The sequence below is a fragment of the Carcharhinus amblyrhynchos genome, unplaced genomic scaffold (genome assembly GCF_965287045.1).
Source record: "Carcharhinus amblyrhynchos unplaced genomic scaffold, sCarAmb.v2.hapA scaffold_49, whole genome shotgun sequence".
Taxonomy (NCBI): domain Eukaryota; kingdom Metazoa; phylum Chordata; class Chondrichthyes; order Carcharhiniformes; family Carcharhinidae; genus Carcharhinus; species Carcharhinus amblyrhynchos.
This window is the reverse complement of record NW_027649790.1, coordinates 890,312-914,249: the sequence shown is the minus strand read 5'-3', so window position 1 is coordinate 914,249 and position 23,938 is coordinate 890,312. Positions and strand designations below refer to the sequence as shown.

At 43.4% G+C, this 23,938-nt stretch overlaps 1 protein-coding gene across 3 annotated transcripts in view; it reads right to left on the bottom strand.

Moving 5' to 3' along the window:
* hepacamb (hepatic and glial cell adhesion molecule b) overlaps nt 1-23,938 on the bottom strand; it is a 73,035-nt gene that overhangs the window by 45,391 nt on the left and 3,706 nt on the right. For 2 of the 3 annotated variants that reach the window (XM_080182235.1, XM_080182236.1), the window contains exon 1: nt 9,927-10,245. In XM_080182235.1, coding sequence (XP_080038361.1) covers nt 9,927-10,011 — 85 coding nt within the window. In that variant the 5' untranslated portion in view covers nt 10,012-10,245. Of the gene's footprint in view, nt 1-9,926; nt 10,246-21,685; nt 21,875-23,220; nt 23,299-23,938 lie in introns of those variants that run through there. The other variant, XM_080182237.1, reaches the window with a different exon arrangement.

The window sequence follows — 23,938 nt, the reverse complement described above, 5'->3', positions numbered from 1 at the left end:
GTTTTCCTCACCTTATAATTCAGCACAAAAGGTCCACCAGATGATATAGACTATGTTGCCAACAGGATGCAAGAGAGTTTAAGACATGCCTATAGTGAATAGACCCCATACAATGAATAACATACAGAAATGGGTCCTTTGGCAAAAAGAGTGAAACTTTCAAGATAAAACCTTGCTAATGTGTCAAATAACCATGGCATGATGTGGAGATGTCGGCATTGGACTGGGGTGGATACAATAAGAAGTCTCACAACACCAGGTTAAAGTCCAACAGGTTTATTTGGAATCACAAGCTTTCAAGGAGCAACGCTGGACTTTAACCTGGTGTTGTGAGATACCTTATTGCAAATAACCATGCGGCAATGATGGAATTTGGTGTTAGTAAAAAAACTGGTGCGAGAATAGAAAATGATGGAATCCACCCTGTAGAAGATGCCCAAAGTCAAATGCACCATGAGAACAGGCAGCAGCCATTGGCCTGATCAGAGAAGCACATGTCGGAACGCACCCTTGGAAATCGTCAGAATGTTTACACCATCACCAGAAAAACACTCATAAATACCCACTTAAATGGATCAACTCAAACTGAGTTCAGGAAAGGTTGTAGCCTTTTTTTATTCATTCATGAGGCATGGGCGTCGCTGGCTGGCCATCATTTATTGCCCGTCCCTCGTTGCTCAAGGGCAGTTGAGAGCAACCACATTGCTGTGGCTCTGGAGTCACATGTAGGCCAAAGCAGGTAAGGATGGCAGAATTCCTTCCCTAAGGGACATCAGTGAACCAAATGTGCTTTTCCGACAATCGACAATGGTTTCATGATCATCAGCAGATTCTTAATTCCAGATATTTTTTATTGAATTCAAATTCTATCATCTGCCATGGCGGGTTCAAACCTGAGTCCCCAAGACAATTACTGAGCTTATGGATTAGTAGTCTAGCGATAATACCATGAGGCAATCACCTCCCAGCGCCTGCTTTATGGAATAAATGTCCAGTGTTGTGGCAGAAAACTAAGACTGTTCAGAGACTATCAAAAAACCTCAACACCAACATGACCAGTTTCCAGTGATTGATCATCAGACAATGGCAAAAACACAAGAACCCATAATGATACATCAGTAATACGGATGAAACTCCTATGAGTTTCAATAGGCCCAGCAACCAAACTGGTGAAGCTGAAAGGTTCAAAAACAGGTCGAGACTAAATGACAGGAGACAAGAAGACAAAATTTACAATGGACATAGCCGATGGAAAAAACTTAAATTGATTGTAATTTTCAAACATAAAACCATTGCAAAAATCAAGTAGCCTGTAGGAGTTTTTGTACACTCCACGATGACATTAGATGGATGAGAATAGACTGAAGTTGTGGATTGATAATGCGTGGAATTGGCATCTCAGTGGCCTGCACAAAGAATGATCAGATCCCAAAAGGTGCCTGCCATTGGGTGGAATTTTCTTGTCCCGCCCATCATGGGAATTGTGGTGGCCAGGGGCAGACCATGCAAAGGTCCCTTAACCTCGGACAGGAATTTCCAGTCTTGGGATGAGCACGGCCGGAAAATCCCACCCAACATCCAGATGGCGGTTATGCCATGGTGTCTAACATCCACTGTTCAATCTTTGGTAGTGTGACTCAGCAAAGTCATGTGAGGATCATGTTCACACTGGATAGGTGGATGTTTGATGGAAAAAAGGTTCTTCACAAAGACTGGAGATGTGGGTGCTGGCCTGCATGACGTTTTGTGTGTTTCTATCAGTGCGCAAACAGTCATCAAATTGTTCAAAAAAATGTAGAACATCCAATTCATTGGATGGAGAGGAAGATTATTGTTGAAACCAAAAGCGTCAGTTCTGAGGCAGACTGGGATCCTTATGATGATGCCATTCCAAAGTGACTTAGAATGGATTTGATTCTTTGCATCAGATGCTGAAGACATTGAACTTGAAAGATTTTAAAACGTTTTGACTGTGATCAAAGGTGTGCTTGCAGAATTAATCAGTTCACTGAGAGGTGTCACATGATTTAATCCGAATTACCGGTGTTATTTGTTTTCGCATTACAAAATGACACCTGACATCAACGGTTCAAATTATAAACTTGGTGTATAAGTTCACCCCCCTTCCCTTTCCCCCTAACGTTTTTGGAAAGATTTCTCGAGCCTTCAATCTTCCACAAACCTTTGACTCGCAGAAGTAAGCCAACTGGCAATTTGGATAACTGTCCCTTTAACTAGTGCTACTGGTGTTGTGGGAGGGTGGTTTCTCAAACATCTGAACACATGCTCAAAAAGCATTCATTGTATGCATAGACCACACTTGAAAAACGTACAGCAAATAGTTAATTGATATCACTATCCAGCCTCTCCTCACCCTCATAGCACATGCACGGTACACGCACACCAGCATCCTGCCAGGCTTTGGACTTTGCATGGGCCAGCAACACAGCCCATGTCAATTTATGCTTTGAGGTATCATTGTACTAAAACTAAAACAGATCTATAACTTCTATTCTAGCATTTCCAACTACAGAAGGGGATAAATTCAATCTGATCTTATACAAGGAGAGTTCTGTCGTGTCTTTTCAGAGGGCACAGAAGGACAAACTTTCTGACGGAACCTGGGAGAACATCCCACAAGGATGCTGTTTTCCTCCCACAAGGAAATGACATGCTCGTGACCCTTCAACTGGAAGTTAAAGGTTTAATCCAAAGCATCTCGGCAGCATCCCTCCAGATTTGGGAAGCATCATCTGCCAGAATGTCCTTAAATGTGGTACAGACCATCTCTAACTATTAGCACCCTATTTCTGTGCTCACAGAACCTGTCTGCAAACAAAGAATCACGGGAATGAAGTGGAAATGGTCGACAGCTTTAAATGTTTAGGTGTCCAGGTCACCAACAATCACATTGGTCCTTCCAATGCCGATGCTATAATTAGGAAAGCCCACCAATGCCTCTACTTTCTCAAGAGACTAAGAAAATTTGGCATATCCACTATGAATCTCACCAGTTTTCACAGGTGCATCATAGAAAACATTCTTTGTGGTTGTATCACAGCTTGATATGGCTCCTGCTCTGTTCAGGACCACAAGAAACCACAAAAGGTTGTGAACAAAGCCCAGTCCATCACGCAAACCAGCCTCCCAACCATTAACTCTGTTTACCCTTCGCACTGCCTCAGAAAAGCAGCCAACATTATCAAAGACCCCACACGCCTCAGGACATACTCTCTTCCACATTCTTCTGTTGGGAAAAAGGTACAAAAGTCTGAGATCATGTACCAACCGACTCAAAAATAGCTTCTTCCCTACTGCCATCAGACTTCTGCATGGACCTCCCTCATATTAAGTTGATCTTTCTCTACATCCTAGCTACGACTGTAACACTACACTCTGCACCCTCTCTTTTCCTTCTCTATGAATGGTATGCTTTGCCTGTATATCGCGCAAGAAACAATACCAATGCATGTGACAATAATAAGTCAACTCAAGTCAAATCAGATTCTCCAACTTTGCCCACGGCTAGGATTCTCCAGTCCTACTGCAGTGAATGGAGATTTGGCTGGGCACCAAATTCTCTGTTCTTGCTGCAGCTGTGATGGGGTACAAACAGCCAAAGAATTCCAGCCTATATAGCACGTTTCACAACCTGACAGTGCCCTGAAACACTTTACAGCCATTGAGGTAATTTTGAAATGCAGTTGCTATTGCAATGTCAGGGCCAAATCGCACACAGCAAAGTCCAAACTGAGATAGTGACCAAATAATCTGATTTTAGTGATGCTGGTTGAGGGGTGAATATTGGCCAGGACACTCGGGAGAACTCCCCTGTTCTTGTCTGAAATCAACACAATAGATGTTTGTGATATTCGTGAGGTCTTGTCCCAGATACGTGTCATGATGTCACATTTTAAGTTTGAAATTCCTGCATCCTGGCTGTCTGAGTGACATTTTTGGCAGAAACGCAACTGTGAGCTCAAACTCTCAGCTCAATGTGTTATTGGTCCACTGAGCAGTCTTTATGTTTCACATTCTGGTCATCTGTCTCATTTTAATTCTAATTAGTTTGGCTGGAACAGTTTGAATCTTGCTGCTGACAGTTCTAGGAAGTTGCTAAGCTTCTGGCTGACATTGAGAAACGGATATTTAAATTTGACCCTAGCTTAATGGATATTGTATATAATTAACATTTTAACAAATACAAAATCTCTATACCTAAAGCCCCCTCTCTGAAGGCCTTTCTTGATCCAGGCAGCACTGGTAGGAAGTGTGAAGAACATCACAAATTACAAGTGGTTAGTTAGAGAGCAGTGGAAACCTGTGGTCTCATTACACTTGTTTTTCTTCCTCTCTTAGTTGAATACTTCCCCCTCAGTACGGTAAACTCCTGCACACTCTGTATCATAGCCAGCTGAAAGGCAGCCAGACCCAAATGTCCGTCAGTGCAATTAGCAAATTCACAACTATGAGGCATTCAGGAATGGGCTTGCCACTGATTATCTTGTCTTCTTATGCTTTAGATGCTTTGCCTCCATTGTATATATCTTGGTGAAAACCCAGTTAATATCAATTTCTTAATATTGTGTATCTGTATGCATTGCTGTGCCAATGATGCTGAAGGCATTGTTCAGATAGAGGAAGCCAGTTTTAATAGAATACATTGTACAAGGTGGCACAGTGGTTAGCACTGCTGCCCACAGTGTCAGCAAAGGACACTGGACCAATATTTCCCCATCTTGTACACAGGAAGTTCATGGACACTCTGGAGCAACACAGTGGTGAGCACTGCTACTACACAGCACCTGTGACCCGTGTTTGATTCCAGGCATGAGTGACTGTTTATGCAAAGTCTGCACTTTCTCCCCGTGTCTGCATGGGTTTCCTCCAGGTGCTCTAGTTTCCTCCTACAGTCCTAAAGACATGCTGGTTAGGTGCATTGGCCACGCGAAGTTCTTTCTCAGTGTATCCGAACAGGCACTGGATTATGGTGACTAGGGGATTTTCCCAGTAATTTCATTGCAGAGTTAATGTAAGCCTACTTTTGACACTAATAAATAAACTTTACACTTTACTCCCTGTCTCCTAGGTTCCTGAGGGGTTCTCTATCTCTCACTGTGTGAGTCCATTGGATTGAAGGTCAACAATCTCTGTAGCTACTTGAGAAACATCAGCGAATCATCTAAAGTCAACCTTTTTAGGATGGAAATTTTAGGTCCTTCCTGCTGGCGGGATCTCTTGTTCCCACTGAAAGCAGTAGTGGGTCAGGTAAGCCATGAAAGACAGCATAGACATTGGCGGGACCAGAAGATCCGGCTAACAGCCAATCCAACAGCAACTCCATTGTTGGAAAACACACCATGGAGATGGGGGTGGCGGGGGTGGGGGGAGGTGCAGAATCCTGCCCTTGGAATATTTTTCCTATTTGAATCCAGTAATCATAGAATCCATACAGTGCAGAGAGAGGCTAATTGGCCCATTGCAATCCCTCAGTACTGCACTATATCACCTCTGACAATGCAGCTCTCCCCAATACTGCACTATATCACCTCTGACAATGCAACACCCCCTCAGTACTGCACTATATCACTTCTAACAATGCAGCACTCCCTCAATACTGCACCATATCACCTCTGACAATGTAGCACTCCTCAGTACTGCAGTATATCACCTCTGACAATGTAGCACTTCTCAGTACTGCAGTATCAGCCTTCATTTTGTACTGAAGTAGAATTTGAACCAGCAAGCGTTCTGACTCTGAGTTGAGAGCCACTGCTAACAAAATACAGCTTAAATGCTGTGCTGAATTCATTTTACATTCGTCCACAATAGCATGTGATAAAGGCAGTGCAGAGGACTGCACCAGTAATGGATGTTTTGTGATCTTTCATGACCCTTCACTTCGTTCCAGCATCTCTGATGATAATGGTCACATGTGCTACTACTTCTCTCTATTTTGAAACAATAATGTTTATCAAAACTAAGATTCAAAGGAAAGCTAGCTGGGCCCTGAGCCAAGGACAGATACAACACCGACATCTGCTTTACTGAGTGGAAGTTTGCCCAGATGTTTCCAGTCAACAAAAGCAAGTCAAATCCAATCCAGCAATTACCACCCCAATCTCTCAATCATCCAGATCTCATTACAGACTTGATCCAATGGACAACAGAATTAGATTCCATAGGTGATGTGAAAGTGACTGCTATTGATATTAAACTGGCGTTTGACCGAGTATAACATTACGAGCTCGAGTAAAATTGAAGCTGAAGTGAGCAAATTATTCAACACAAAAAGAATTAACAAAGAACACAAGATGACCCTGCTGGAGAGGAGAGGTCATTGACACCCCCTCCCAGAAGGTCAGGGATAAGGGGGAGGGTATCCCTGGTACCCAGTGCCAGAGTGCCAGGCGGGCACTGCCCAAGATATAAATTGGCAATGCCCAAGGAGCACCTCGTCATGCCCACCAAGCATCGGGCAGTGCCAAGAGTGTGGGGTCTATTGGGGTGGGACTTTTTGGGGAGGGGAAGTTCAGTTGGGGGGGGTGTGGTCCCACTGCCACCCTGCTCTGCAATCGCAGGTAGAGGGAAGGAGGATGGCAATTGGGGCTGGCCAAGACTGCTGAGCGGGGGCCAGGACTTTTAGGGAGGTCGGGGCTGCCGGGAGTGGTTCGGGAGTTTGGGACTTGGCGGGGGCTGGTCGGGATGAGGGAGGGGGACTTCTGGGCTTGCCCTGGGAGGTCCAGGAGGCCAGCGATGTGGAGTGTGGGGGGGGAGGATGGGGGCATCAGAAGGCCAGTGATGGGAAGATTGCAGGGCTGGCCAGCGATCAGGTTGGCCAGCGACTTGGAGGCTGGCAATGCAGGGCCACTGTGCAGATCTCTGCTGTGACAGTTCGGCACATGCGCAGTGGCCGGCTCAGTGCTGTGCTGCCAGCCTCTTGGGCTGCAATAGGCCACGGCCCCAGATTTCCAGAGGGAATCATGCTAGGGCACTCTATGAAGTACAGAGTGTTGAAGATTTGTTCTGGATATCAGGCCAGAAAAACAGCAGGAGTTCCTTCTGTCTTCATGTGAATTGGGGACTTAGAGACTTTTTTTGGGAGAACCCTGGCCATTATGTATACTCCACTCCAGTGTATGGCAATTACAATGAGTGTCATAAGGCTTAATTACTGCTAAATAATTCTCTAACAACGCAAAATAACTTTTATGAGTGTGGAATCTCATTCCTTCAGTCTTTAATTATTGTGAGAGATTTTAAAAAATGAAGAATTGAACAACTTTTTTTTTACTTTTTCTATCTGTCTGTTTTATCTTACTCCCTTCTCACTTCTCTTCTATAATTTTTTTAACATGACATTGAATTAACTATTTCATTCTATTACAGGATCCACTATTGAATTAACTATTCTAACTTACACTTCCTGGCTCAGACTCTTCATGCCTTATTAAAGATTCACCTATTTGATTGATTGATACATAGTTGCTTGCCCTGTTTACACAGCTTCTAGATCCCTCGTACAGTGGCTTTCTAACCAATTAGTTTCACTGCAAATGCCCATGTGAAGTCTGTGGACAAATGCATGTGCAATGAATGGCTAGCACTGACCACAAAATCAGGCCAGTAATGAATCTGAAACATGCACAATCAGATTATCCAAGATTGAGATTTTTGACAAAGATCTGGACCTGATCAAGTTTGTAGAGAAAGAAAAGTAATTTGTATCTGTAACCATGCGCCTGTCATGAGGTGAAGATTGGCAACAGGTAGTTAGGAAATGTTTCACGTCTGGGTTTGGGCAAGACAAGCTCAAGCCAACTGTCTCAATGGTAACAGAATTCTAAATCAGGACATGAAGGTCTCCTGGCAAATTAAGGGATGTGCAAATTAATCAGAACATTGACATAAGTTCTACATAGCATTTTTAAAAATGTCTTCAAAGGATGTGGGTGTCACTGACTAGACCAGCATTCATCGTTCATCGCTAATTGCCTTTGCGAAGATGGTGGTGAGTCACCTTCTTGAACACCTGCAGTCTTTGCAGATGCACCATGGAAAGCATTCTTTCTGGTTGTACCACAGCTTGGAATGGTTCCTGCTCTGCTCAAGACTGCAAGGGACTACAAAAAGTCATGAACGTAGCCCAATCCATTACACAAACCAGCCTCCCATCCATTGACTCTGTCTACACTTTCCGCTGCCTTGGCAAAGCAGCCAGCATAATTAAGGGACCCCACACACCCTGGACATTCTCACTTCCATCTTCTTCCATTGGGAAAAAGATACAAAAGTCTGAGGTCACATACCAACCGACATAAGAACAGCTTCTTCCCTGTCGCTGTCAGACTTTTGAATGGACTTATCTTGCATTAAGTTGATCTTTCTCTACACCCTAACTATGACTGTAATGCTACATACTGCATTCTCTCATTTCCTTCTTTATGAATGGTATGTTTTGTCTGTATAGCGCACAAGAAACAATACTTTTCACTGTATGTTAATACATGTGACAGTAATAAATCAAATCAAATTAGATTAAAGTCTTTATGTTGTAGGTACCCACAGTGCTATTAGGAAGGCAGTTCCAAGATTTTGACACATCAACAATATAGACACGATGATATACTTCCAGTCATGATGATATGTGAGGGGAACTCACAAGTGCTGATGTTTCCATGCATCTGCTGCTCTCGTTATTCTACTTGGTAGATGTCATGGGTTTCAAAAGTGTTATTGAAGAGCCTTGGTGAGTTGCTTCAATATATCTTGTAGATAGTACACACTGCTGCCACTATGCACCAGTGGAAGAGGGAGTGAATGTTGAAGGTGATGGATGGGATGCCAATAAAGTGAGCTGTTTTGAACTGGGTGGTATTGAGTTTCTTGAGTGCTGTTGGTGCTGCACTCATCCCAGCAAGTGACAAATATTCTGACAAGTACTTAGCTTGTGCTTAGTAGATGGTGGACAGGCCCTGGGGAGTCAGGAGATGATTTACTCACGTCAGAAATCTCAGCATCTCACCTGCCATTGTAGCCACAGTATTTATGTGGCTGATCTAATTCAGTTTCTGTTCAATAGTAACCCCCTTGAATGGAGAGACAAGTCAGTACAGTTTCCATTTTTCTCTCATTTCACTCTGAAGAACAGCCATATTGGATTTGAAACATCAACTCTGTTTCTCCACAGATGCTGTCAGGCCTGCTAAATTTTTCCAATATTTTCAGTTTTTGAATTCCATTTTGAGTTGACCCAAAACTTCCTCCGCTCCTGACACAGATTACAATAAGGCCATGAGCCGTAAACATAGCCCAAAATCAGAAAATGCATGGAAAAAATGTGGCTAAATAAAGCATTTCCTCAATATAGACAAGCTATCCTTAGCGGACTTCAATGCTGAAAGGGTTAAAAGACTAAGCAAGTGCTCAGTAACTACCCACGCAGATCTGCAATGACCCCCTGCCTCTGCAAACTAATTATACTATCTGAATATGACAGTCCGCATCAATATGAATGGCAGTCAAGCGCAAAAATTTACACCATCAATGTACAATACAGACTTTCTATAAGTCTCTCTCTGGAAAACATGCGACAAGTATGTCACGGAGAGAGAGGCATGCCATAGAGTGGGAGAGACTAAGAGAGAGATGCATAAACAATGCATGTTATTTCACAGGATGTCTGAGGGATTTCTGAGCTTAACAAACAAAAATTTGAATGATTTGTCTTATATGTTTAAAAAAACATTTTAGAATAATTTTCTGAGATACTGTCTACTCTGTTATAATGATTGGTTTGAGTGACTTTAACAAGAGATCACCAAGGGCACCGAGTAAACTCTTCAACAAGAGCAGATTTGTATCAAATCTCTGGAATATATTAAGCTGACATATTTTAAACAGACCGAGTAAAATGGACATCCTACCTGATAGTGCAAGCAGAAAGCAGACAATGTTGAAGAAGTGCAGAGTTGTGAAACCTCTTGAGAATACTTCCCTTCCTGCCTTCATTTTGGGACTAACACTGGCTCCTGGCTGACGATCATTTGCATGATTTGTGTAATCAGGGCACGTCCTCAGTACCACTAGGAGTTTTCGACAGACCTCAGCTCTGCCAAGCCCCTGAATAGAAGAGCAGTGTTCTCTAATTTATTACCAAGCCATCAGCACTGAGAATCCATGCCAACTTCAGAAAGAAAAGATGGAGCAACATAAAGATGGAGATCTGGTCATTTCCCTCGCACAAAAATAGGAAACCTCTGGAGAAAACTTGGGAATTGATATTTGAACTCAAAGTCTTCCCTGGGCACTGCTGGTGTCAGTTGCCCGTTAACGTTCTGACAGGCATATTAACTCTTTGCATACCCGAGTTCTCAAATCCACAAGTTAGAGTTTCCCCCAGAGCAAGTTTCGTTTTTCAAACTAAATGCCGCAGTGAATGTTAGCTTGCCTTCCTTGCAACTTCCATCCTGCATGCTTGCATCTTGCCTTCACATTGGAGGCGGGAGTCAGTCCCTCCCACTGACCGCTCTATGACCACGGCCAACAATGTCTGCAGCATTCCCAGATCCGAATCAGTTGATTTTTTTTCTGTGGGACGTGCTTTTTTGTCCCCAAATTTCTTTTCAGCTTTTTTTTTAACCCTGACCCCGTGTCTGACAAAAAAAAATCATGAATACTTCAAGAAGAGTATAGGAACTGTGAAGTTGTTCTGGCATATAATTTTTTTAAAATTACAATTATTCTGCCACCTTGATGCTGCCTCTTCCATTTAGCCTGAGTACCAGCTTAGCAACGTATTCAAAAAGAACTATTTATGACAATTTGATTGATACTTTACAACTCCATATATATCTCACATTTCTCTTCTGTTTCACTTCACACATGTTGTAATGTCCCAAAGTTTAAAAGTCATTATAACTCTGGTGTTCTTGTGCAGGTGCAGCTGGCAGTAATCAGATGGTATGTTGGCCTTCATTGTGAGAGGTTTCGAGTACAGGAGCAGGGATGTGTTGCAATTATACAGGGCCATGATGAGGCCACATCTAAAATATTATATGCAGTTTTGGTCTCCTTTTCTGAGGAAGGATGTTCTTACTCTAGAGGGACTGCAACAAAGGTTGACCAGGCTGATTCCGGGGATGGTGGGACTGATGTATGAGAAGAGATTGACTTGGTTAGGATTGTTTTCGCTGGAGTTCAGATGAATTGGGGATGATGGGGAGGGGGTTGTGTCTTATAAAGACTTATAAAATTCTAAAAGGACTAGACAGGATAGATGCAGAAAGTGTGTTCCCAATGGTGGGACCAAAGGGACACAGTCTGAGGATTCAGGGTAGACCATTTAGGACGAAGGTGAGGAGATATTTCTTCACCCAGAGAGTGGTGAGCCTGTGGAATTCATTTCCACAGGAAGTAGTTGATGGCAAAACATTGAATGTATTCAAGAGGCAGCTAGATATAGCACTTGCAGCAAATGGGACCAAAGGTTCTGGGGAGAAAGCAGGATTAGGCTATTGAGTTGGACAATTAGCCGTGATGAATAGCGGAGCAGGCTCAAAGGGCTGCATGGCCTCCTCCTGCTCCTATCTTCTATGTTTCTATGTAACCCATTAATATACTTGTAGAATAATTATAGAATCTCCGCAGTGCAGAAGGAGGCCACCTGGCCCATCAAGCCTGCACCAACTATCCCACCTAGGCCCTATCCCCATAATCCCACATATTTAACCTGCTAATCCCGCTGACACTAATGGACAATTTAGCAGGGCCTATCAACCACACCCACATATTTTTGGAGTGTGGGAAAAAATTGCAGCACCCCAAGGAAACCCACACTAGACATGGGGAGAATGTGCAAACTCCACACAGTCAGTCACCCAAGGTCAGAACTGAACCTGGGTCCCTAGCACTGTGAGGCAGCAGAACTAACCACTGCACCACAGTGTCACCTATAATAGGCTAATAGTTACAGTAATGAGATGGTGATGGGTATCATGATGTAACAGGCAGGGATGGGTGGCAAAACTGAACTCTTTTCTTTTGAAAAGACATCTGACAGCAAACAAGATGTTTTTATTTTTGAAATAAGCTGTAGCATGTTTCCCCAAGCCCACTGAATGTGAAGTGATGGTAGCATTGGTAGTGATACCAATTCAGTTCGTTGTTCGTCTGTCATCATTGATGAGGACCTCGACACCATTAGTCATTTTGAGGCTAGTTGCGTTGTGTCTGAAGACGGCTGATCAGGCTAACTTGGGCACCGAGTGTCCTGGCACATATTGTACAGACTTGTGTAGGCACTATAGTTGTTGCGCTGGTGGCTCTGGACTTGCGCAGCTCGCGCTTAAGTTGTGCTTCAGCAATACACCTTGTTACGTAAGCTTGACAGCGCCAGGTAGGGCGGTTTTGTGCCAGCATTTCCCAGGTCATCGTGTCTATGTCAAGTGACTTCAGGGAGGCCTTGAGTGTGTCTCTGAAACGTTTCTTCTGCCCTCCATGTGAGCATCTTCCAGCAGAGAGTTCCCCAAAAAGGAGCTGCTTGGGTATGCACTCGTCTGACATACAGATGACATGACCTGCTCACTGAGTCTGCGCTCTCATCAGCAGTGTGTGGATTGATGGTAGACTTGCTCTAGAGAAAACTTCAGTGTTTGGTACTTTATTTTGCCATTTGATGCGTAATATTCTGCGAAGACAAGTCATGTGAAAATGATTGAGCTGTGTTGCATGCCTTTGATACACAGTCCACGTTTCACAGGCATACAGGAGGGTAGTAAGTACCGTGCCGCTGTAGACCTTCAGTTTTGTTGCTAGGCTGATTCCTCGACATTCCCATACAGTGGAGCACAGTCTACTGAAAGCAGAACTTGCCTCTGCTATTCTGCAGTTAACTTCTGCATCAATAGTCACTGCTTGGGAGAGGGTGCTGTCAAGATAAGTGAACTGGTCCACTGCCTGTAGTTTCTGCCCTTTGATTGTGATTATTGGTTCTGTGTATGGTGCATGAGGAGCAGGCTGATGCATGACTTCAGTCTTTTCAATGTTGTTGGTGAGTCCAAAGTTGTCACAAACCGTGGAAAATTTGTCCATACTGACTTGCATCTCTGGTTCTGATCAAGTATACAGGGCACAGTCATTGGCAAAAACATACATAAACAGAAATTAAATAAGACTTCATAGAAAGAGAGGAACACTGAAAATCCGTAGAGGTATCAGCACCATTCGAAGACTCATGGCCCCTTCCATGGCCATTTGCAAACCTCAAAGTCAACAGAGTGGCCAGCAATAGGAGTTGTGCAAAATTAATCCCTAAGATGGGGCAGCACAATGGCACAGTAGTTAGCACTGCTACCTCACAACATCAAGGACCTGGGTTCAATTCTGGCTTGGTTCACTATCTGTGCGGAGACTACACGTTCTCCCTGTGTCTGCATGGGTGTGCTCCGGTTTCCTCCCACAGTCTGAAAGACGTGCTGGTTAGGTGCACTGGCCGTGCTAAATTCCCCCTCAGTGTATCCAAACAGGCAGAAGACGGTGGCGACTAGGGGATTTTCACAGTAACTTCATTGCAGTGTGAATGCACCTAGTTGTGACAGTAACAAATAAACTTTAAAGGGTATCGTGGGGCATTGGGTTTGCATGCCAGAGATCAGAAGCATCTGCTTTGTTAATTCCTGTATGCAGCGGTGCCCTTTGCTGAATGTATTGTCCTGAAACAGGTGGTGGAAGAGACGTCTACAGATTTTGAAAGGGCTTTAAAAGCTTTTGATGCATATCTCAGTCCAAAACAGAATCCTGTAATCGAGCAAGCATGATTCAACTGGAGATTCCAAAGATCAAGGGAATCTATTTGTTGTTCCTTTAAACAATCTGTCAGGCTAGTCAGTTGTTCAGATATGGTGCAATGAAAGTGAACTTATTTACAACTGCATTGTTGTCGAAGTCTGTGGTGAAAAGCTGTCAGATATGTTTGCAGGCAAAAGACAGCCGAATGCTCAAATGGCTCAATATGCTAGACAGGCCAAACTGAGGAGTAAAATCAGACCATAATCTATGGAAATACTGAGTTTGCGAACGAGTCTGTTAGTTGGGTAGGCCCAAAGGCAGTAACCCCGCCCACTCAAAAGTCCACCAAAATGGGGGAAAGAGTGGAAAATACAGTAGCAGCCATTTTATAGTGCCCATCCTGAGGAGATAAAATGAAAGAATTGCCCAGCAGGGGGTGCAGAGTGCAGAAAGAGATGACACTTCAAACAGTTCTCTAAATATAAATATGCAATTAAAGGAAGAAAGCAAGAGATTATCTCAGGAAAAACAGACAATCCAGAAAATTGGCAGTAAGGAAAGAAAAAAGCAAAAAATCAAGAGCAAAACTTTTGGTCAGTTGCTTTCAAAGTTAAAGGATTTAAAACTGAGTTTATACTTGATACCTGGGCTGGTGTTACTGGACTGGCTCTCCATTTGGAATGGCTCAAAAGAGTAGAAACCCAGCCATGGTATGGACCTAGTCACCCTTAGCCATGCTTAGTAAGGATAGCTTCCTGAAGCCCTTTATCTCCTGCAAAATCAAAGCACATCTTAACTCAACAGAAATGCATGTATACAACCAAGCCTTCGAAAAAAAATAGACGGAAACCTGCAAAAGGAAAACGGGACGGAGTTCTGCCAAGAATTCCCACAGCTCTTTCAGGGGGCTTGATAAGCTCAAACTTAATATTGTATTACATTCCGTCAAGATGCTAATCCTATATGTTTATAAACACCCAGAAAGATACCACATCCATTGCTGGAGAAAATTGAAGAGGAACTCGAGACAATGTTACACAGAGGTGTTAGATCACCCATCAACTAGGCAATGTACGTGGGGCATGACAGTTCCCCAGCTGAACGGTCAGCTCAGCCTCTGCAAAGGCCTCTCCCAGTTAAATAAAACTGTCCGGTGGGAAATCCATCATAAGATGTCCTCAATGGGCGACATTGTGGCAAAACTTGCCAACTGTGTGCTCTTCACTAAATTTGATGCTGAAAGTGGGTTTTGGCAAATATCTCTTAACCGGGAGTCCTGGCTCTTAGCAACATTTATTGTCTTCTTCGGATGATTCTGCTTTAACTGTCCCTTTGCGATATCATCAGCTCTGGAGATATTCCAGTACAGCATGTCAAACATTCCGGAAAGATAAAGGGAGTAATTTGTCAAATGGACATGCTTATCCACGGTGCCATTATCACAGAGGTTTTGAAGTTCTGAAAGCATTACAAGAGGCAGTCAAAAATGTGAAAACTACCATTAAGGTCTTTAGACACACAATAGAAGAAAAGAGACCCTCAAATAATGAAAGCCCTCAGAGAAGTTCCACATTACAACTATATTACAGATATTCAGAGATTCCGCATAAAGGTCAATCAGGCTTAGAAAATTCATTCCAAACTTAACTATGATCACTGGACCTTTGTGAGATCTTTTGCAAAAAGGTCAGAAGTGTTTTAGTGAAGAAGAAGAGTCACATGGACTCTCTCTCCATAGATGCCGCCTGATCTGTTGAGTTTATCCAGCATTTTCTGTTTTTGTTCGAGTGGTTTTTGGAGTATTGAGCAAACCAATGCATTTCAGAAAATAAAAGAGCCTCATCTTTTCAGGCACTCATTGTAATTCCAGACTTCCCACATTGGTAGCCACAGATATACCCTCAAGAGGCCTTGCTGCCGCAATTATTCAGGTTCAGGGGGATGGTAAAAGAAAGCCAGTCTTTTTTTATGTCCTGGACATAACTGAAACAAAACACCACACAACTATAGAGAAAGACATAATGGTAGGAAGGATTATTACTTACGTGGCGAAAAACTGCAGCAGGCGACGGTGCAGAGGGACCTCGGGGTCCTCGTGCATGAGTCGCAAAAACCCAGCTTGCAGGTGCAGCAAGTGGTCAGGAAGGCGAATGGGATGCTGGCCTTCATAGCGAGGGGGATTGAATATAAAAGTAGGGAGGTCTTGCTGCGGCTGTATAGGGCATTGGTGAGACCGCAGCTGGAGTACTGTGTGCAGTTTTGGGCGCCGTACTTACGCAAGGATATTTTGGCCTTGGAGGGAGTGCAGAGGAGGTTTACTAGGCTGATGCCAGAGTTGAGGGGGTTGAGCTATGAGGAGAGGCTGAATAAACTAGGCTTGTACTCGTTAGAGTTTAGAAGAATGAGGGGCGATCTCATTGAGACATATAAGATGATGAATGGGATGGATAGGATAGAAGTGGAGAGACTCTTCCCGCTCAGAAAGGACAGTAGGACTAGGGGACACAGCCTCAAGATAAAGGGGGGGCGGTTTAGAACGGAGTTGAGGAGGAACTTCTTCACTCAAAGGGTGGTGAATCTCTGGAATTCTCTGCCCGTTGAAGTGGTGGAGGCTACCTCGCTAAATATTTTTAAGACGCGGGTTGACGGATTTTTGATAAGAGAGGGGATTAAGGGTTATGGGGAGAGGGCGGGAATGTGGAACTGAGCCACGACAGATCAGCCATGATCTTATTGAATGGCGGGGCAGGCTCGAAGGGCTAGATGGCCTACTCCTGCTCCTGTTTCTTATGTTCTTAAGACATGTTCACAGTAACCTGGGTATCCAAGAGGTTTTCTGATTATTTGATTGGATTACAATTTCAAATTAAGACAAACTATAAACTACTGGACACTCTTGAATATAACAGAGATTGTCAAAATGTCTCTACATATTCAACACTTCAGACTCAGGATGATGCATAATCATTTTGCAGCTGCGCTTGTGCCAAGGAAAACACAGATCACAGCAGACACATTGGGCACGATCTTAACATCCATTCATGCCACGTTCCCGCTGGTTGGAGAATTTGGTGACCAGCCAAATCTCTGTTCATTACGGCAGGATGGGAAAATCCCGCTGACGTGAACAGTAAGTGATAAGAGTCCGGCCAACATCTTCAGCAATGGTTGATCAAGCAGTAACCCAAAACTTAGTGCTTATTTCAGAGCTGGAAGCATTTTCATCAGTCAGAACTAACTCTCTACCAGCATCTGAGAAGAAACTATGAGCAGTTAGGAAAGCACAAAAGGAAAATGTGGCATGTACCCAGATTAGAAAATTTAGCTAAAATGATTGACCAAAATATAGCCCAAAATATCAGCTCTTATAAAGTATTATGAACAGAAGAAGCATCTGATGACAGTGGAAAATCTTCTGGTATTTAACCATTGACTAGTAATACCCAAGGCTACAAGGGAGGAGATCCTTTATAGAATCTCAATGGTGGTCACTTGAAGCTTAGAGTTCATGCATATCAATTTGTCTGGTGGCCAGGAATTTCAAAATCAATTCATGAATTCATATTGTCATGCCATATTTGTGTGATTAATGACCAAACACTGACTGAACCTTTATTACCAACTAGTTTTCCAGACAGGCCTTGGAAAAGATTGGGACTAGATTTGTTTGACTTTAGAGAAAAAGTGTATCTTATCAGATACACTTATTATATTATTCTGGGTGGTTATGTGCTACCAGACTCCAGGCTGAGACTGTGATGAGCACATTAAAAAATATCTATTCAACACATGGGTTTCCAGATTAAAATGTTTCAGACAATGGCCCCAAAGTTCATGAATAAATACTTCCAGAAATTTGCAGAAGACTTTGGAGTCAATCATATTATTTGTTCTCTTCGGCCACCAGCCACGAGAGAGTACAGAGTGTTGAAACCCATTAAAATGCTAATAACTAAGAGTAGCAATTGGCATTTAGTCTTGCTGAATTTTGGAGTAACACCTTCAGTGACAACTTTTTACTGACAGACCGCTTGATTGGCACCACATCACAAACATCCACTCCTTCTACCAACGACGTTCAGTAGCAGCAGTGTGCACTATCTACAAGATGCACTGCAGCAAGTCACCAAAGATCCTTAGACAGCACCTTCCAAACCCACAACCACTTCCATCTAGAAGGACAAGGGCAGCAGATAAATGGGAATACCATCACTTGCAAGTTCCCCTCCAAGCCACTCACCATTTTGACTTGGAAATGTATCGCTGTTGCTTTCAAACACTGGATCAAAACCGTGGAATTCACTCCCTAACAGCATTGTGGTCAACCCACAGCACATGGACTGCAGCAATTCAAGAAGTCAGCTCATCACTACCTTCCCAAGGGCTACCAGGGATGGGCAATAAATGCTGGCCACCCAGAATGCCCATATCCCACAAATGAATAAAAAAAAGTTGCTGATGGGTTGAAGGTTGAAAACAAAATTACATCACTGAAGCAGAATTTATGTTCCATCAGACAACCATAACAATATAAGAAATATAGAGAGCAATCAAAGAGAAAAACAGAACAACTGTTATAGCTCCAGGCACAGAGCATACACTTTAGTAAAGTCTGTACCAGATCGAAAAGTATAGTTTACAGGTTGAAAGTTTGAAGGCACAGTTCTTAAGTAAACAAACCATCATCTTCAAACTCCACGGTGAGGTGGGAAGTGGGGAGAGGAGGTGGTTTACCACAGGTCTGATTGGGCTGCCATTTAAGGATGGCAACCTGATCTCTGAAGAGAGACAGAAGAGCTAGAACCTTATTAGCAGCTGCAAGAATAAATGAGTTTGATCATCACAAGCTCTGGGATGATGAAAATACAACAACATGAGTCATCTTGCAGAATGGTGATCCAGTCCGCAAACCAATTAGAGACCATCACTCTCAATCAATGGTGACAAGAACATGGTCAAAGAGAAGTAAAGCCTGTGCAAAGCCTTAATCTGTGAAGTTCAGACTTTGGAGGGAGATGGTGGTAACGTAAATAGTTTAAGAAAATAGTTTAACGTCATTAAAAAATGCTTAGATTATACTTGGGAGCAATGCAGAGGAAGATTTAGGGCAAAATCTTACCTAAAAATGGGAGATGTGTTGTTTCTGGTAGGAAAACTGATGTCTTTCTCTCCAGAGAAATCAATCGGTTTTCTCCTCAGATCTTATGACAGTCTGCCAAAAAAAAATCAAGGGGGTATGATTCACACCATTAAACGGGGGTGTGGAGGCTAAACACACTGGCAAACCAGCTGCTCAGAGATCAGGGTGCCATATTTAAAGGGGACCCCAATCAGAACTACAATAACCCCCCCACCACTCCCCCACAGCTCCCATCCCACCATGGAGGCTCAGGGGTTCCTCTCCCCTGATCAGAGCCAGCATTCATGACCTCCCACCCACCCCCCCCAACCGATCATTGGCCTTTGGCCTTTCTCCTACAACACCTCCCATGACCATCAGTCCCTTTTGCCTCCCTGCCCCACAATCATTGGCACCTCCTCCTGCCACCCCCGCTTCCCCCGCAACCCCCCAAATGACGACCGCCGACATCTCCTGCTCATCGGACTGCTCCCAGCCCACAATCATTTCTGTCTGAACCAACCACCCCATGAGTCTCCCACTGGGGGCCATCCTCTTGGCATAGGTTGGCACTGCCAGGGTGGCATGGTGCCAACCTGATACTGTCAACCTGATAGTGTCAACCTGTGCCATAGGGCAGTGCCAAGGACCATTACCAAAACACTGCCTGGCCACGTCACTCACCTATATACTTGCCTTTGTGCCCAGGGAGACGCCTACGGCAGGTTCACATGTTAGTTGGTTTCTTAACATACTGATATAGGAAACTCTTGCAACATTCCATTAACTTGCCTTCCACAAAACATGACGAACTTACTCCTACATTTCCTGCTTGTGAGTTATTGGGCCAGATTTTACAATCATAATGACAACAAGACTTTAGGCTTTGCAGTCATTACTCTACTGAAGCTGACAGCAACTTCATTCAGAGAATAATGAGGAAATTTAAAAATCGCGATCTCAGTAACTTGTGATCAGTAAGCTTCTGCGCAAGATGTGCTGTTGAGGAACCCTCTTCCCCTCAACCTGCTCACAGCTGCAAACAATGGAAATCAATTCAATTGATGAGAGCTTCTATTCTCAGGCATTTAGGGTGCAAACTTACAAAACAAACAGGCGGGATCTAAGTTTGCAGGGGAAGCTGGCTTCAGAGCGCTCAGGCAACACTGTGCTGGGCATCCCGATCTCCCAGTGAACTGGGAGACCTCCAGCCACACGTGCCACATGGACATCGCCTTCCCCCCTTCACCCCCCACAACTTCATCATGGGTGCCATGTAACCCCCCGCCCTTGGCAACATGATCGCTGGCAACAGGACCCTCCTATTGAGTCCCTTGTTGCAAACCCCTCCAAGTCAACCTCACGCATTCCCCCTTTTGCCGATCATCTTGTACAACCCCCCTTTGCCAATCACTCCCCATCTGCTGAACAACTCTGTCTGCTGATCACCCCACTTGCCCATTAGTAGATCACCCCATTAGTAGAATTGAATATGGCCAGTGCACCTAACCAACACGTCTTTCTTAATTGTGGAAGGAAACTGGAGCACTTGGAGGAGACCCACACAGACAAGGGGAGAATGTGTGCACTCTGCACAGACAATGACCCAAGCCAGGAATTGAACCCAGGTCCTTGGTGCTGTGAGGTATTAGTGCTAACCACTGTGCCGCTGTGCTGCCCTGCTTGCTAATATTGCTTTTGTTGCCAAAACATCCTCTTGACTTGGTTGAAACTGAGTTAAACTGGCACTAGGAAAGGGGAAGTCTGCACCAGAGAGATTGCCAGATCTTTGTGGACAATTTTCTTTGAGGTCAGCAGTGAGCACCCTTGTTTTGCCACAGACCGTAAAAGCCGGGCCAATAGCTTTTTTCGTGTTTATGGGGCACAACTCAAATGCCAAGCATTTCCATTCTCTCTGTACGCCACCAAACCTGATTACAAATGCACAGCGACTGACAGTTGTTCTTGTTGAGGCTTTACCCAATGAATATAATGAGCTTCCAACAGAATCAGGGACAACATTTGATCCGACAAGAAGTTAGTAACAAGGTTTCACTGTGTTATGTGTGTGTATTATGCAAAGTTGAATGGCACAGAGCACAAAAGGAATGGAACGGGGACTTATTGAGGTCAAGAGCTCAAGGCATCAAAACACTACCTGACAAAATGAAAGACTCAATTGTTCCTTAAAGATCTTTATTCGAGTGAAAAGCTTTAATATAAAATGCCCTTTAAGTCAAGACATAAGCTTCTACCGCCATTTTAGAAATAAAGTAAAAGTATTGAAATAACATTATTCTTGGATCTTTATGTTAGTTCCTTCTATTTTAAGTTTTGACCACCTCACAAATCACTTCAATGCTACCAGTTGTGAGACAGCTTTCTCTGTTTGGAAGGGAGTTAAGATTGGTGTTTGTGGACTGAAGCTGAAGACAAACAAAGGAATAAAGAAAGGACCCATGGAGTTCCCATAGTGATGCAAGAATAACAGTAAATTCTTGCTGTTAATTTCTGAGGGGTGGATGTGGTTTAAAGTGGAGAAAAAATGAATGGGAAGAATGCTCCCTGACAAAAATGATTTTAATCCCCATTGTAAATCTATAAACCTGGAAAGTATTACAGTCAAGCAGAGTTATGCAACCTCAAGCTTTAAGAACCCCAAACTCAATGCCCATTAACCACTCCCATTAACTACTATGTGCACCTTGTCAACTCACACTCACCATTGCACATCATCACACAGGTTCAAAACCTACCCCTATGTGTGTAGACACTTACTTGAGGAACACATTTGGGTGTGACCGAGCTACTCGCACAGTGACCAGATTATTGCCATTCAACTCATGCCTGGAAGACACGCAGAGGCCAAACATTGGAAGCACTGGAACATGTAAAAGCAGCTGAGTCAAAGTCTTCCAAATTGTAGAAGGAGATAGATGAAAGTCATTGTTGTAGATAATTCAGGCTCTTCAAACAAATCAAAGGTAACAGAGTTAGGTTCCAATTACTTGATTTAGATAACAACATAATCTATTTATGATGATACGATGCTCAGATTTGCCTACTTATATAAAATTGGTGTCCTGGGCTGCTAGAAATCCTACTGCATGGAAATAGATTTAAAATAAAAGATTTTCAGGGTATTGCAAGTTATTTTTATGAATCTTTTGTTTCTACATTGTTGCTCAGAAATTGTGATGTCCTGCTGCTACCAACTTTTTGGTAAATGCATTCTACTGGAAAAAGTATTTTGAATCCTCCATATATATTTTGGCAGGGCCTGCTGAGACCTCCCACCCCTATCTTGTCCTCACCCAGCACTAACATTCAACATCAAGGATTACCATGTAATAATTAAGAACTAATTCCTCTTACATATCCCAGTACCTATAAATGCCATACGTAATATTTTTACCTCTGCCTTGCTATCGGCTAACTCATCCCAAACCAGTGAATCATAGAATACTGGAGTGCAGAAGGAGGCCATTCGGCCCACTGAATCTGCACCAACCACAATGCCACCCAGGCCCTAGCCCCAAGCCCCACAGATTTATCCTAGCCAGACCCCCGACACCAAGGGACAATTTAGCGTGGCCAATCCACCTAATCCACACATCTTTAGATGGTGCGAGGAAACCGGAGTACCCGGAGGAAATCCACGCAGACACGGAGAGAATGTACAAACTCGGCATAGACAGTGACAAAGCCAGAAATTGAAACGGGTCCCTGGTGCTGTGAGGCAGCAGCGCTAACCATTGTGCTAGCTCGAACACGGAACATTTTTAGTCTTAATAGTTTAGCTCCAAAGACCTATTCCCTAATGCTTTGTAAACGCAGGGAAAAAAATGCTAAAAGCAAAATCTGCAACACTGTAAGTTTCCACTTTGTGAAAGGCTATCCAGCAGAATGATTTGACATTCTGTTCATGAATGCCCACGGTCATGTTTTTCATCTGACCTCCAGGATGTCTCCTGCGATGTCAAAGGAACAGAACAGATAGTGTTCTGCTAAATTAAAGCCACAGCACTCCCTCCAAGAGCCCCTGTGTGCAGTGGAGCCCAGTAACAAGCTTCCTTTTCATTGTCATTTCATGTTGTAGGAGTATTTTCAACAGCAGGTTATACAGCGGAGGGCAGTGTTATTCCAAGGAGAGTTGTAGTGGAAGCATTTCAGCAGGATTGTACTTCAGATGAAAAGAGGGACTGAATGCTGCAAATCTAAAATAAACCTTCCAATTCTGCAAAAACACAGCTGTCAGCATCTGTCCAGAGATGAGGCAAGCTAATATTTTAATTTCAAACTCAAAATGTTACCTTTTTTTAAGATCTGAGATGTTTCTAGCATCTTCTGACATCATATCAGCACCATGGTTACTGCCTGAGGGAACAGACCTTAATAGAATGAATGAAAACAGCTATTTTAATCTAGCAACTATTTTTATTTGTTATTTCTTGAATTAATTCCATCTCATGAATTCCATGAATTGTTTATAGAAACATAGAAAATAAGTGCAGGGGTAGGCCATTCAACCCTTCAAACCTGCACCACCATTCAATATGATTATGGCTGATCATGCACTTTCACATCCCACTCCCACTTTTTCTCCATACCTCTTGATCCCTTAAGCCAAAAGGGCCATGTCCGGCTCCTCCCGGAAGATATCTAATGAACTGACCCCAACAGCTTTCTGTAGTAGAGAATTTCACAGGTTCACAACTTTCTGAGTGAAGAAATTCTTCCACATCTCAATCCTGAATGGCTTACTCCTTATTCTTAGACTGTGACCCCTAGTTCTGGACTTTCCCAATATCGGGAACATTCTTTCCGCATCTAGCCTGTCCAGTGTCCAGTCCCATCAGGATTATGCTTCTATGAGACATGATGAGCTTTTGTCTTCAAATCAGTCCTTTATCAAAATATCCCCTTGTAGCATCCTGTGCACTACCAAAAATGAAATACAGCCTAGAAAATTGTATTCCGCTTGCTTTACTAAATGGTGACTAATTAGAATTAAGTGAATCCTTGTAGGAA